General features: G+C 41.4%; 1 protein-coding gene across 1 annotated transcript in view; it reads right to left on the bottom strand.

Annotated features, from left to right (window-relative positions):
• Positions 1-789: 789 nt before the first annotated feature.
• Positions 790-14,214, bottom strand: part of ELOVL2 (ELOVL fatty acid elongase 2) — a 52,626-nt gene continuing 39,201 nt past the window's right edge. Inside the window, 6 exon segments of the mRNA XM_065629460.1 lie at positions 790-865; positions 4,003-4,131; positions 4,762-4,896; positions 6,899-7,023; positions 8,942-9,113; positions 10,174-10,251. Of these exon segments, the coding sequence (XP_065485532.1) occupies positions 4,003-4,131; positions 4,762-4,896; positions 6,899-7,023; positions 8,942-9,113; positions 10,174-10,251 (639 nt within the window). The 3' untranslated portion in view covers positions 790-865.

Here is a 14,214-nt window from a genome sequence, read left to right as displayed (position 1 = left end):
AGAGTCTGATTCAGTTGAAGTAATGAGTGGGATGCGATGATCTTCCTCCTGTGCAGTATTTGGAATTTTTCTCCATCAAAGTCAAGACTGCTCTTTTTACCCAGTTATGACAGATGAATGAAAAGGATCTCATCAGCCTAAATCTGCAAGACAAGAGAGCCTGGGAACAGGGAGACAGCAGAACCATACAGCATAGTTTTAATAAGTCTGTTTAAGTTTGGGCTGAAAGTGTGTTTTTTCTCTCCACTGGCAGCTTGGTATGAAGTGCTCACATCATGTAATTCATGCGTCTGAAATAAAAGAGGAGAAAAAGTGTGTTGCCTATGGAGCCACTGTTAAGAAGCAGGACTGCCTGGGAGGGACAGGGATGTTCAGTCTACAAGAGAAAGATATCTCAAGTAAGAAGTGTAGTAAACAGTTTTCTGCAGCATGCAGATGCAGCATGTTTCCTGTCAACCTAGTTATTGTGTGTGTATGTGGAAATGCCGTCTGCCCAGTCAACGAGGACAGAGCACAGCCAGCACAGTCCAAAAAACACATTAGAGCTTTTACATTGGTGTGCGTGGAGTTCGTGTGTAAATTTGTTTCTCAATCTGAGCTAAGTGTCCTAAGAGCTTTCTGAAAAGGTTTCACAACAAAAGTAGTCTCAGCTAGCTACCTCCCAGCTATTCGATGCCATAAATAAAGGGGAGGAGAGGCACTCTGATAGTAAAATTTGTTTATTTACAGTGTTATGTATTACAGGAAAATCAGTTTAAAAAGTCAACGCTTCTCTTTCTTCAAAGTTGCAGCATTTTGAAGATGTTAAGACAGATCTGAAGAATTTAAAACATACCTGATTCCAGCCTTCCTGGCTGATCTGGATCTGCAAGGTGAGACCGTCTTGGTTTTTTTTTGCGTTTTTTAACTTCCCCCTTCCCCCCACTCCTTTCCCCCCCCCCAGCCCTTTGAGTTTCAAGTAAGGCATTTATTTCTTTCTCTCTTTTTTTTTTTTTTTTTTTTTTTTTAATGAGGTTTCAACAAAGCAAAAGAGACAGTATCTGTGGGTTTGGTTGCTGTAGTAAACTTCAACACTTAGCACGCTGACATTGTCCACCTTGATAGTCGAATGCATGTTTTGCCGGCAAAAGATTATGGACTCTGCTCAGCCCGAAACCCACACCGGGCCACACAACCACTTTATTGCCTGCCTTAGATGAATGGTTCAGACATTCACCTTGCGTGCTACTTTGTTGGCTCTTTTGATTTCTTCTGCCCTTGCTCTGGTTTCCAGCACCAAACTGACATGAGAGCTCTGAAGCTCTCCCTTTACATGGGGCCATGTACAATACCTTTAGTTCTACTTGCTGATTTCTTACAACTTGTTTTACAGTATCAAACAGAGAGGTCTGCAAAGCAAAGTTTCCGGCAGGGCCAGTGGGAACTAGTGTATGCACACAGTCCAGGCTTTCTGGCTGTGGGTTTGTTTTGGTTGGCTTGTTGGTGTGTGGTGGTGTTTTTTTGGTTGCTGCCTTCCCTCCTTATCAAATGTTAAATAAAGCAAATATTGACTTTTGTTGTGACTGGCTTCATGAAGAGAGAGTAAATGCGACTATGCACCAGGTAGATATATGTCTGTGGTGGTGTTAAAAGTGTTTGAATATTGCAGTTATTTTGATTCTCCAGTTCACGATGATGCAGTTTAGCAGCCAGACTGCTCAAATGTCCTGCCTGTGCTGCAGAACTATGGGGTTTTCAGTTTTCTGCCAGAGCAGAAGGGCTTTGTCCACATTGTAATGAAGCAGGAAATGGAACGGACTGGAGACAGAGGGTATCCAGTGGAACTTTCAAGCACAAGTTCAAACTGAACCCTTCTCTGTACTTCTTTCTCCTCTTGCTTTTGCTGGACAAACCAGCCTGTTCTTCCCCCATCCTGTGCCACTTCCTCAGCCCCTTTCTATCCACCAGCCCTTGTGGCTGCAGTCTCTCAGGCTGCTCCCAGCGAGGCTGGCTGCCCTACAGCCCCACCACTCCCTGGGACAAACCTTCCTGCCTTGGCACCTGCAGTCTCCAAGACTCCCCAATGACAGATCATCTAAAGGGGTTAACTGGCCCTGGGAGGTGGTGGAGAAGAATTGGAGGAGCAGGATTTGGGACAGCATCCTCTCTGTGGGGGCCCTCTGCAGCCGCGTGGTGCTGGCTGGGCGTATGGTTTGTCCCCTTCCCACCCTGGGATCCTGCGGGGTGATGGGAGAGAGAGGACATCATCCCTTTACAGAACTGCCTTGGTCTGGGGGGCTCGATGGGCTGGGGTGACTCTGAAAGGTGTTTTTGTGGGTCTGTTGCAAGTAAAATAGGGGAGATTTAGACTAGATATAAGGAAGAGGTGTTTGGTTTTTTTATTATGAGGGTGGTGAAACGCTGGCCCTGGTTGCCTGGAGAGGTGGTAGATGCCCCATCCCTGGAGACATTCCAGGCCAGGCTGGACAGGGCTCTGAGCAACCCAATCTAGTTGAAGATGTCCCTGCTCATTGCAGGGGTTCGGACTAGGTGACCTTTGAAGGTGCCTTCCAACCCAAACTACCCAATGATTCTATGATTCTCCATTGAGAGAATTTATACACAGCAGATTGGAAGACACCAGAACTAGGAAAAGGGAGAGGAAAAAGGCTGTGTTCACTTTTAGTAGAGACTTTGAAGGGGGCTAAATGAGAAAAGAGTGAGGGGCAGATCCCCAAAGCTAACTTTGGGTAGTCACTTCTAATCATTTAAGTGGTAGGTAGATGCAGCTAGAAGAAGCAGCAAAGATGGTGACTGGCTCCCATGAGAGACACACTGTTAGAGCTGCAGACAACAAATACCTGTTTGCTTTCCCTGCAGAGGATTGTGCTTCAGTCCCATCTGTTTCTCCAGTCTGAATAAGACTCACCTAGCACAGAAGTTCCAATATAATGTACTTGGCTCACTGCTGAATTCACTTTTAAGGTTTTCTGCATCTTCCAGTCTATTAACATTTGGCATGTCAGTTTGCCTCAAATTAGCAGTGTTTGTATAGGATTAACTTTGTGCGCATTTACTCTCAAAGGATTTATCTTCATTAAATTGCTGAGCTCCCATTTCCTTTCAAAATCCATTCAGTCAGAACTCCTATTAATTTAGCACATCCAAAGGGACTTGCTTTGCTCTCATTGGAGTTCAAAACCCGACATAATCGTGTAACATCATGTATTCTAAATACCATACTGGGCGGCTCCAGGTGCTACCAGTCCAGGCCACTGAAATAGCAAGCTCCTGGTGTTTGAGTCAGGCTGCACATGGGTAAGCAAGTGAGCATGGCACATGTCTGTGTGCAGGTTCTGGGATGGTGCACCTGGGCTCTGCCCACTGCTATGTCCTTCCCCAGGGTTCCCTCAGCACCAAAGGGATGGCTGCACCCCGCTGGTGTCCACAGAAGGGAACGTGCTTTGGGGTAATGACTTTGAGGAAGCCAGAAAAGGGGTATGGTGATGGGAAAGTTATGATTCTCTGCTTGGTTTTGTTTTCCTGACCTTGGTCACAGTTTAGCTGAATGTGTTGGGTGCACTGCAGAGCATTGCCTCAATACCTCTCACATGCACAAAAAGTGCTCAGCTCGTTAGTCTGAACAGAGTCCTAACATTTTGAAGGCATTGATGGATTTATCCATCAAGTTATTTTATAAGGTGTTTTTGTGTCAGCGTTAGAGATCAGAAAGACTTAAGACTTTCCTTTTCATATGAGGAACATCTTGGTCTCCTTGTTCCTATGGTGATCTTTGACAGGACAAATAATTTTACTCGTTTTGTTAAAACCTAAATAGCAGTACATTAATAAGTGTCTGGTACAAAGAATTGATAAATGCAATCAAATAGGCTTTAAGCTAAAGCTTATAATTCAGTCTTTTTTTTCTTCTTTTTTTTTTTTTTTTTTTTTTTTTTTTTTTTTTTTTTTTTTTTTTTTTTTTTTTTTTAGAAAAAAGCCCCAAACACATAAGAAATGCTATACTTATTGTGCTTTCTTATTGTGCAGGGATCCATTGGCAGCAGCGAAGTAGTCCTTATGGAAACCGTTCTTGATTTCTGTTGTGACAGGGGTTTCATTTACAGCTGTTCTCGAAGGTGTTTTCCAGTATGTCTATAAAAGCAAAATCCAAAGTAACTACTTGGATTTATTTAGTGCCCCCTACGCACTACTTATGGTTAACTGTAAAATGGAGCTGTCTGGTGTTTATTGATGCAGGTGTATGTATTTGCTTCAGACTGCATTAAGGGAATAGTATTATATTTACTGCTGTGGGTGGTATTACCTTACTAGTATTACTGTAATACTTCTTGGCATCAAAAAAGATTTTTAGCCCTTTTCACTACAAGCTCTATGTGTGCATGCAGGCTGGAGCAGTCCCTGATAGAAAAGGTGGGAAACAAACAATGCAAAGATAGAGTTGCTTGTTTCTTTTTTCAAAGGAGGGAGGAGGACTCAAAAAGTTACTCAACAGAGCAAATTCAGACCTCTTAAGTCCTGAGTGTGGTACCTGACTTGGTATACAAGTGCAGAAGAGCTGACGTGGGATGGAGAGGTCATCATTACTGAATGACTGTCTCTTGCAGACAGTGCTGCATCTATCATTCTTAACCAACACATATTTTAATACAAAAATATTTTAAATACTGACACTCATTCTACATGTGAGTTCATCAAGACTGCTACCTAAAAAGTTCTTTTTTCTCCCTGTTCTTGTCAGAAAGCTCTTGGAAGACTGCTTACCTTAACGTAGAAGTTTATGAAGAGAATGACCAGTGTGGCCATATAGGAAGACTGGAACATGAGGCAGCCAAATGGGAATCCACATGGCTTCACAGCTGCGCTGAGTGTGTGCACAATAGTGAGCAGAAACTGGATCTGTGGAAGAAAGATCATGCGTGAGTATTTGCTGAGAAAGGGTCAGTGCTACCTAAATCAGATGTAATAATGTCACCTAGTCCTGCTCTTTGAAAGTTTGAGTATTCCTGAAAACTATGCCTTTCTGAACCTGTGGATATATTGTGAGAGTTAAGTTAAAATGGCAGTCTAATGAAATTATAAAAAATCTGAGGGGTCAGAGATTTCTAAAAATGAGTTCAGATATGGTGGCGTTTGCATTAATGGAGTTAAGATGGGGACAAATGAGGAAAAAATGAGCTGGAGAAAGAATTGTAGAATGCTGTCTGTACTTAGGACTGTGACCCATAGGGCATCTGATTCTCCCCAGCTTCAGCATGCTGGTGTGTTTCAAACAGGGCAGCAAGTTTCAGCTGTAGGGGTGGGCTCAGCTCAGAGGAGAAGCATTTGCTGAACACGTTTCTACACAGTTGTTTTTAAGCTTACTGCAAACATCTGAACTCCAAAATAATACAAACAGGCCCTAAAATAAAAAAGTGAAAAGAACTTTATTTCACATCAAGCCTTGTCTTGTTGGTAGAAGCTTTTGAAGTGGCTCAGCTCTTTGGGTACAGCAACTGCTGTAGTAGACTTCTAGAAGTTGGACAACTTCTGTCTTGTCTAAGAGTTTGTTTACATCATTTTGCATTTTGTAGTTGTACCACAATGTGGTGAGCTAACCTTGGTTGGCTGCCAGGTGCCCACTCAGCTGCTCTCTCACTTCCTTTCATCGGTAGAGCAGGGAGAGAAAATAAGATGAAGAAACTTGTGGCTTGAGACAAGAACAGGGAGGGTAATTGGTAAAACTTACCAATTACCACCACAGTCAAAACAGACTTGACTTCAGGAAGATGATTTTATTGCCAATTAATAATGGAGAAGGATAGTGCGAAATAAATCCAAACTCAAAACACCTTCCCATAAGCCCCTGTTTCTTCCCAGGTTCAACTTCTCACTCTTCTACCTCCTTTCCCCAAGTGGTGTAGGAGGATGAGGAATGAGTGTTGCAGTCAGTCCATATTGCTTTGGTTCTGCTGCTTCTTCCACCTCATGCTCCTCACCTGCTCCAGTGTGTGGTCCCTCTCAAGGGAGACAGTCCTCCATGAACTTCTCCAATGTGGGTCCTTCCCACGGGCTGCAGTTCTTGAAGAACTGCTCCAGTATAGGTCCTTTTCACAGGGTGCAGTCCTTTGGGAAGAGACTGCTCCATCGTGGGTCCCCCAGAGGCCACAGGTTCTTCCAGCAAACCTGCTGTAGCCTGGGCTCTTTGCCACAGGTCATAGCTCCTGCCACGACCCTGTTTCTATATGGGCTTCACTCCACAGGCTGTAGCTTCCTTCAGGGCATGTCCACTTGCTGCAGTGTGGGGTCTTCCATGGGCTGCAGAGTAGGTATCTACTCCACTGTGAACCTCCATGGGCTTCAAGGGGACAGCCAGCCTCACCATGGGCTGCAGGGGAATCTCTGTTCCTCGTCCCATCCTTCTGTGCTCTGACCTTGTCAAGGGTCTGTTGGACTGTTTTGTTCACACCTTCTCGTTCCTCTCTTACAGCTGCTGTGCAGCTTTTTTTACTCTTTATTAAATATGATACCACAGAGGTACCCCCCACTTTGCTGATGGGCTCAGCTTTGGCCAGTGGTGGGTCTGTCTTGGAGCTGGCTCTGTCAGTTTTTAGAACTTTTTAATCGGTCCATTTGCCATGATTAAGCACTGTCCATTTTCTACATAACAGATCAAAAATAATGATGATTTATGGACTGTAGAGTTTCTACGGTATTGTAGAAAATATTTCTCAGCATTATTTTGTTTATAAAATTATACTAAGCTGTACTCTTGACTTATTCTGCACAATAGCTTTGTTATATTTTAATTCTAACTAGCTTAATTCTGAAAATGACAGTATTTATCTATCATTAATTTTTTCCTCTCTGGTATTTTGAAGGATTTCTGGTTGTTAAAAATGAGATTAAGACAGATACATACCAATTGTGCCTGAGTGAGGTATTTCTTCCACCATAGATACTTGCGCATAGAAGGGATGACTGACAGTCCATAATAAGAATACATGAGCACGTGGATAAAGCTATTCAAAGTGGGTCCAAAGAAACCTGCAAAAATCCAATAAGGGAAAAGTTTTGTATACCAACTACTAAAAAGTGAGAGAAGATATTATTGTTAGCAATGTCTCCTGCATATGGTAAATCTTCCCTCTCTGCTTATTCTTTGCTAAAGACATTCCTGATGTGAAGCGATGCTGTCCTAGGGGCAACCAACAAACTAAATGATACTTCCTGTAGGGTTTTTCTCATGTCAAATGTTGTATTTTCATCCCATATTTTTTCATTCTCTCCACTTTCCTTTTATATTCTGTTGTTTTACAGGTTATTGCTTTTGTTGCCCTCCCAAATGTTATTTGCATGAGTCTCTCCATTATCACTGCAAGCTTTAGATGCTGCTGTGGGTGACTGTGCTGCTGGTGCCACAGCTCAGCGCCCTGGGAGGCACCTGCTCTTCTTCTCCCTGATGTAGTAGTAGGGGCTTTATTTTGAATTAAACTGGCCTCGTATGGCTGTGTTTGAGCACCACTCTCATCTTCTTCAGTGGCTCTTCTGCTAGATTGCAGATTTGCAGAATTTCACCCCAGAATAATACCTTACCACTCTGATTAGCTACACTCAGTAAACACTAATTCTAGAGCAAATGAATTACCCTCTGTACCTTACGGACTGTTGAGAAGTAGCAGCACTACTCTGTCTAGTGTATGCTCGTGTGTTTGATGGCAGTACTTGACAACTACAAGATGGTCTCGGTAATTGTTTTGGTTTTTTAGCTGATTAATTACTACCGATTTTTCCACTCTGTTAATTGTAACAGTGCAAAGCTAGCGCAAAGTGTGGGGATTATGTTCAGATACAATAGAAAATACAAGTCTCTGCCAATTTGTTTACATCTCTGTAGAAATAGCTTGCAATTGCTGTGAAATCCTTGACCTATGCTTCTACCTATAACAGTGATTTACTTTGATTTTGTGCTGTCCATAGCAAGTGCTAACAAATGTGAATTCTGCTTTTTTTTCTGAAAAACAGCTGCAACAAGTTGCTTTACAAAATCTTACAGTGAACTGAGGTGACTCCCTTTAATAGCTTTCTTCCCAACTCTGATAACAATGCCACAGGAAGCCTCTGGCTGTATGAAGCCCTGGAAAAGTGTGCGTGTTGTGAGACACCTGAAGTATTTCTCTGCTTTTTGGACACAAATGCCAATGTTAGTATACAAATGACAAGGGACCAGCCTGTGGCACCATATACTTTCTCCATCTCAACAGGGTGGGGAAATGACAATTACAACATCTTCCTAAGAGCCAAATCATTTAAATATTATTATTGTGAAATATATTGAACCCCAAATATAAAGCAAAGGATGCTGCTACTTCTGCTATTTCAATATGGAATGTAAGACTGTATCGATCAGTTCTGGCTTTTCAGTAGTTCTACTACTTGAATGAGACGTATTCTCATGTAAAACAAAATAAACTCAAACTAGTGTTTTAATTAGTGATTATGTAAGGAAAGTGTCTTGTTAAAGCAGAACGTCAGATTGATGCATACAGGAGTCAAATTTGTAAAAACGCTGCTGAATTTATTTGTTATGATTGACACTGACTTTACTAGGGTCATGATTTCCTCCTACCCCTACTTTTGGAGTAGGTCTTGTGTGTGGTTGCTCTTGTGTACCAGTCAGTAGTGTTATCCTGCCTAAAAGTGGTTTGAAGAGAAGTAAACACAAGAGGTAGTGGCAGCTAAGTGGAAAATCTAGGGCCTGGCACTTGGATATTTTTGGCCTGTGCTTTTAACCGTGCTTGTAACTTTACTGCAGTTTGCAAGTGTTGAGCAGCTCCGAAAGGCTCTGAACCTTAAAGGTGCGATCCCATAGCACAGTGGCACACTTGCTGTGCATGGTGATGTGATTCCCCTCCAGCAGCAAGCGGGTGGCTTACGCCCCAGGTGATGAAGCGAAGAGACTTACTTTGCCCACAAGGTATCCAGTTCAGAACACACCACCAAATGTTAAACATAGTGGCATGGTGATACACATGAAGGAAGGTGATCTGGCTGGTTTTCTTTCTCAGTACAAAGAAGATAGTGTCCGTGAATTCAATTGCTTTGGAAAAATAATACCACCACAGCACCTTGGCTACCTGTACAAGCAAGAACAAAGGAGCAGGAGATCAATATCTGTCCGTAAAAGGGCTTAAATAAGGCTATACTTCATCAGTGCCTAGGCATGCAACTTCCCAAAAGGCATTAATGTCCTATTGAAGGAGGACCACGAGCTCTGGCTTCAACTTTATTTCCCTTTTGAATGAAGCAGTCTAGAAAAAAGACTTCGTTTTTAATGTGATTGTATGAATGTATCGTCTAAAGATAATTTAAGAGATATAAACTTTGACGAAAGGTTTTCTAATACATTTTTTCATCAAAGATACAGTTGTGTGGTTTGGTTTGTTTTTTCTTTTTTAAGGGTTCTACCTTTAATACTTCATTGGCAGCAATCAAATTTTGCTGGCAGCTTCTTCTTTTTAAATATTCCAAGCACAATGGAACAGACCCTCCTCTAGAGTTGAGGCACTTTATCAGAGCTCAGGATATGTTCCTGGACAGTTACAGTTAGTTTAAACAGAAAGGGGGGGAAACATATTTCCTTGTGAAGACACAGACAAATATTGAGGATTGAGGAAAACCATACAAGTTAACCAATCTTTCTGCCCTTCAGTTCTAACGTTACCTGGAAAGCAAGCGTGATGTGGGGAATGATAGAAAGTTAACACATGGAATTGCTGTGATGCAGAAATAAGGTTTGAAACTAGAGATGAGCCAAGCCAGCACAATGCCTCTGCAGTTTTCCAAAGTTTAGAGTTGGGCTTAAATCAGTTTCTAGCTTGAGCCCAACGTGTTACATTTTAGGCGATTGATTTTTTTGTCTCAGTTTCTTAAATGATTCATATTCTCTGTTTCAATAGTCAGGCAATGCCATTTTGATCACAGATCTTGTTATATGGGTTTTCAAAATACTGTCATGCTTTCTATAGCAAGGATGTATTAGTATTGAATCAGAAAGAGAACACTTCTTGATGGCTACCAGCTGTCAGACAACCTGATTAAAACCCTCATATTAAAGATTGCCATCAGTAAGAAGCGTTGTACCAAGGATGCAGAGGGTAGGGCTGCCATGGGGGCTGAGCTGCTGCTGTCACTCACCCGGATGTCAGCATCCCCTGCGCTGTGCAGGTTCTGGCACTGCAGGTTGTATCCTCCTTCCCATGTGGCAAGGATGAGCTGGAACAGAAAACACAGCAATTATGTTCATGAACAGATGTAGTAGTTTTTACCTCTGCAGTGGTTCTGTGTTTATTGAAAAAAGCAGCACAGATGCACAGTAGGTTCCCACTCCTTCCAAGAACTGATGCTTTTAAACCAGACAACTTACTAATATCTTCTATTTTGAAATGGGAAAGGCATCTTTTACATTTCTCTGACTTCACAGCCTTCAGAGCATCCACTAAAATCTCTTGTGACTTAGTGCAGTGATCCTCACTCTAAAGCTCATGCTTGAATATTGTATCTCTGCCTTGAAGCAGTATCAAGAGAGCTTAACACAGCTGCTGGTACAAAACTGTCTGTGAGAAAAAACTCCCCAATGCCAAGCAAAAAACCAGAAGGCAAATCCAAAGTAGTGCAATGGGAGAAATATTTCCTAATGCCATATACATCTCTTTATCCTACACTGTTAAATGCAGCAGGAAGCAAAGGAGAACAGATACAGTGCTGAATGGAGAAATTAATAGACATACAAGCAATTTCTTTAGATTCAGTGTGTGTCATACTGGCAAGCAGACAAAGCAATGAAATGTCAGGCTACCACACTGTGGTGGAGCAGAAGGTTTCTAGCAAGTCAGATGGTGGCTTTTGATGTGTAATATTTTTGTAGTAACGACGACCTAAAGCATTCAGTAGCCTTTTTGGAATAGGGAATATAATCTGTTGTCTATAAATACTGTGTAGATTCTACTGATTTTTAAAAAGGTCTTGCATATTCTTGAATGTGTGAAAAGTGGTTTTTGGGGCTAAACTGAGTAATTCATGTTCTGGGGTCTGTCTCTCTCTCTCCAGTCAGCAATGGTGGGAGAAGTATGTCAAAGTGTTACACTGCAAGTCATGTTGCAAGGTGCTTTAAGAAGTGGGTTGCTTTCAACTCTGGCACTACGTTCACAGGGAAGGTGTGTGTTGGTGTCTGTACAAACAGACTTTGCCGTCCAGTTCAGACTGAAAAATAGCCTCCTGTGCTGAATGTGTGACAGTCTACATAAAAAGCAAAGCAGAGATATTCTCAGTGATCGAAATTAATTTCTAGAATAAATATATAATATTAATAATAATAATAATTTTATCTAGAGAAAGAGCAAGTAGCCCCAAATGCTTATTATAAATTCCCATTTAAAAATAATAAAACCTAGAGAGCCAGGGTCTTGTATTCTTTTTCCTCTGAATTGCAATTCTGTGATTGTCCGTGTAATTCCAACACAGCTAGCATATGTGGCCAAAATACTTGACAGTGAATCTTCTAGATTGCAGAGAGAGATGAAGAGATGAACAAGGAGTGTTTTGCAGATCACTACTGTAGAACAACTGAAACAAACCCAGTCCTGTTTGGAACAACCTGTGTTTCGATGGATTCACCTACAGTGTGTGCCAGAGGTTGCCAAACCGAACAGGATGGGACCGCAGTCTAAAAACAGGGGAAACAACTAAAACCCAGCCTAGACGTCCTCAAACAAGTGCTCAGTGCAGCTGAGATCACAACTTGTCTTTCCAAGTTGGTCTCTGCTCAGGTGTTGTGCCTACAGGTGCATAGGGCTGGGACATCTGGGCTCCTTTCCCTTCCCTGCTGTGGCAGGTGGGTGGGAAGGGGAGGCAACAGGGTGTGAATTTGGGGGTTGTCATATGTAGGGACAGGAGTTGGACTCGATGGTCCTTGTGGGTCCCTTCCAGCTCAGGACATTCTATGGTGATTCTGTGAACTCTCAGATGTGCTGAAAAGCCAATAATGCCACTTCATCTCCGTATTATCTTTCAAAAAGCAGCTGAGTGGAAAAAGAGTAATTTCTGTTTTCTGAGTAGGAGGCAGAGGGCATGCAGCTCCCCAGTGGTCCCTCCTGTGGTGTGTCCTTGGTCCCCAAATCTGTGCCTACGCCGTAGCTGGCAATAGGTAGCAGCTTCATGAGAGACAGGGGAGATGTTACTGCATGGTTGCTTTTATGGGTAGCTCCTTTCAGTGCCTTCCATGTGCACTCTCCTGCCTTAGATTTTCTCTCCAATGGAGAGGTGAATGAGGGATCCCCAAACTGAGACTTAGAGTAGGCAGGTACGGCATCATTGACAGGCTGTTGTTAAAGATTTGCTCTCAACTCTATCTTGTTACTTGAGAAATGCTCAAGAAAATGGAATTGTCATCTTGTTATTGGCTGGTGGCCATATGGTTAGATTGTGCTGAAGTACCAGAAGCTCTTCTGGAGGCAACATCCTGCATGTCAGCAGGCTGCAGTGGTGACATCTGGGAGCTTTGGCAAGGCATAGCCTCAAACACAGGCATGAACAGCTCTGCCAGAAACCTCTGTGGCTAATTGTGCTTATAGGGGCAGGAAGTAAATCGTATTGCCTCTTGCTATTTTACTTTTTTCAGTAATTTATAATGAAATTCTCATTGGCTTTCTTGGTGGGAAGTGGTGGTAGTGGGGCCATCTCTGACTTTTGAGATTGCAGGGAGTTGAAATCATAGCCCCCAAAATCTCAAAACCCTAAAAACAAATGAAGAAGAGGCAATTGCTTTTCCCTTCTTGTACAAGGGGATGTCATAGACTAGGGAGGACCTTTTTTCCAGATTTTACTGAGAAACTATAAATAGCCACTGTAAATGCACTCTATTGTTTTGTTAACATAAGAGATAAAGTTTGTGTTTTGTTATATTAATATTTTATATGCTGTTTTTAATTTAGGTCTGTGATATGATGTGCCTATAACATTTTTATTTATACGTATTTATATTATATTTATTATATATAATGTATATTATATTTAGATATTTATATTTATTTATAGTTCTTAAACAATTTTACCTTATGAGAGGTAAGTAATTTTAATCATTTTGTTCCAAGATTAATTAAAACAATTTCATCATTCTCTGTGAATTAATGTCTTTTCTATGCTTAAATTGGTCAAACTTTTTCATTTCTCTTTTAATGCATTTTTGGGGATTTGCTTGTTTTCAGGTTCCCGTTGCAGACACACTTTACTCTTTCAATCTTTTTTTTTTTAGTTTTCCCTTAACTACTGAGTCATTTTTTGCTTTGCTGAAGATGTCTAACCTCATAAATCCTCTGCTACAGTAGGTGAAAGGTTGATTCACAGAAATTTGCTAGAAAAACCTGCAGTTTTAAAACTTTTGATTAATTTCTTTAGCAAATGTTATGATTTGTATATGATTATAATAGACAGATTTTTCCAAAATCTCTTTCTTTGTGTGTTGTTTTTTGTGTGTGTGTGTGCGTGCGCTACAGGTTTGGAAACTTTCCTGCTGGTGCTGCTTTGAACCGGCCTGCTTGGTCATATCACAAGATTTTTTTCAAGGATTCTATTCATAGTTCTTACATTGGGAAATGAAATGATAAAACCCTTAAAGACTAAGAAATAAAATAAATAATTATTTCTTTTTGATATAACAAAATTTTAACTTGGCATTTGAGAAATCTGTAACTTGTCACAATTGGTCAGCATGCAAACAGAAAACAAGCTTTGGGATAAGAATACCCCTCTCTCTGTCTGCAGGGTTTTCTTTGCTTTCTTCTTTTGTTTGTTCTTCTGTGATTTTGTATAAACTAGATTTGCAAATTGTACTGTGTGCCTATTTTCTGGTCGTTTGACTTGGCAGAAGAATTTTCTCTGCTTCATGTCTGTGTTTCAACAGCCAGTATTGAAGATCTGTTTTGACTGTCTTAACCTTACTATTTCATGTCAGCTTTTCTGTAGCTCAACATTTATGTTCTTTATTGTTGGTACCTTACATGCAGTTGAGTTTCCTTTAGGGAAAAGAGGAGAATCCACTTTGAGTTTTGACTGCTCTGCTTTGCAAGATAATTTCCAAGATTTCTGGCTAACTTCCTAATAGAGAATTCACAAGGAAACTTGGAAGGCAGAGGGTACTTTTGGGGGATCCTGGTGATGTGAGGCCGTGATTTTCATGTC

The sequence above is a fragment of the Caloenas nicobarica genome, chromosome 2, assembly GCF_036013445.1.
Source record: "Caloenas nicobarica isolate bCalNic1 chromosome 2, bCalNic1.hap1, whole genome shotgun sequence".
NCBI lineage: Eukaryota > Metazoa > Chordata > Aves > Columbiformes > Columbidae > Caloenas > Caloenas nicobarica.
This window is presented reverse-complemented; position numbering and strand designations above follow the sequence as displayed.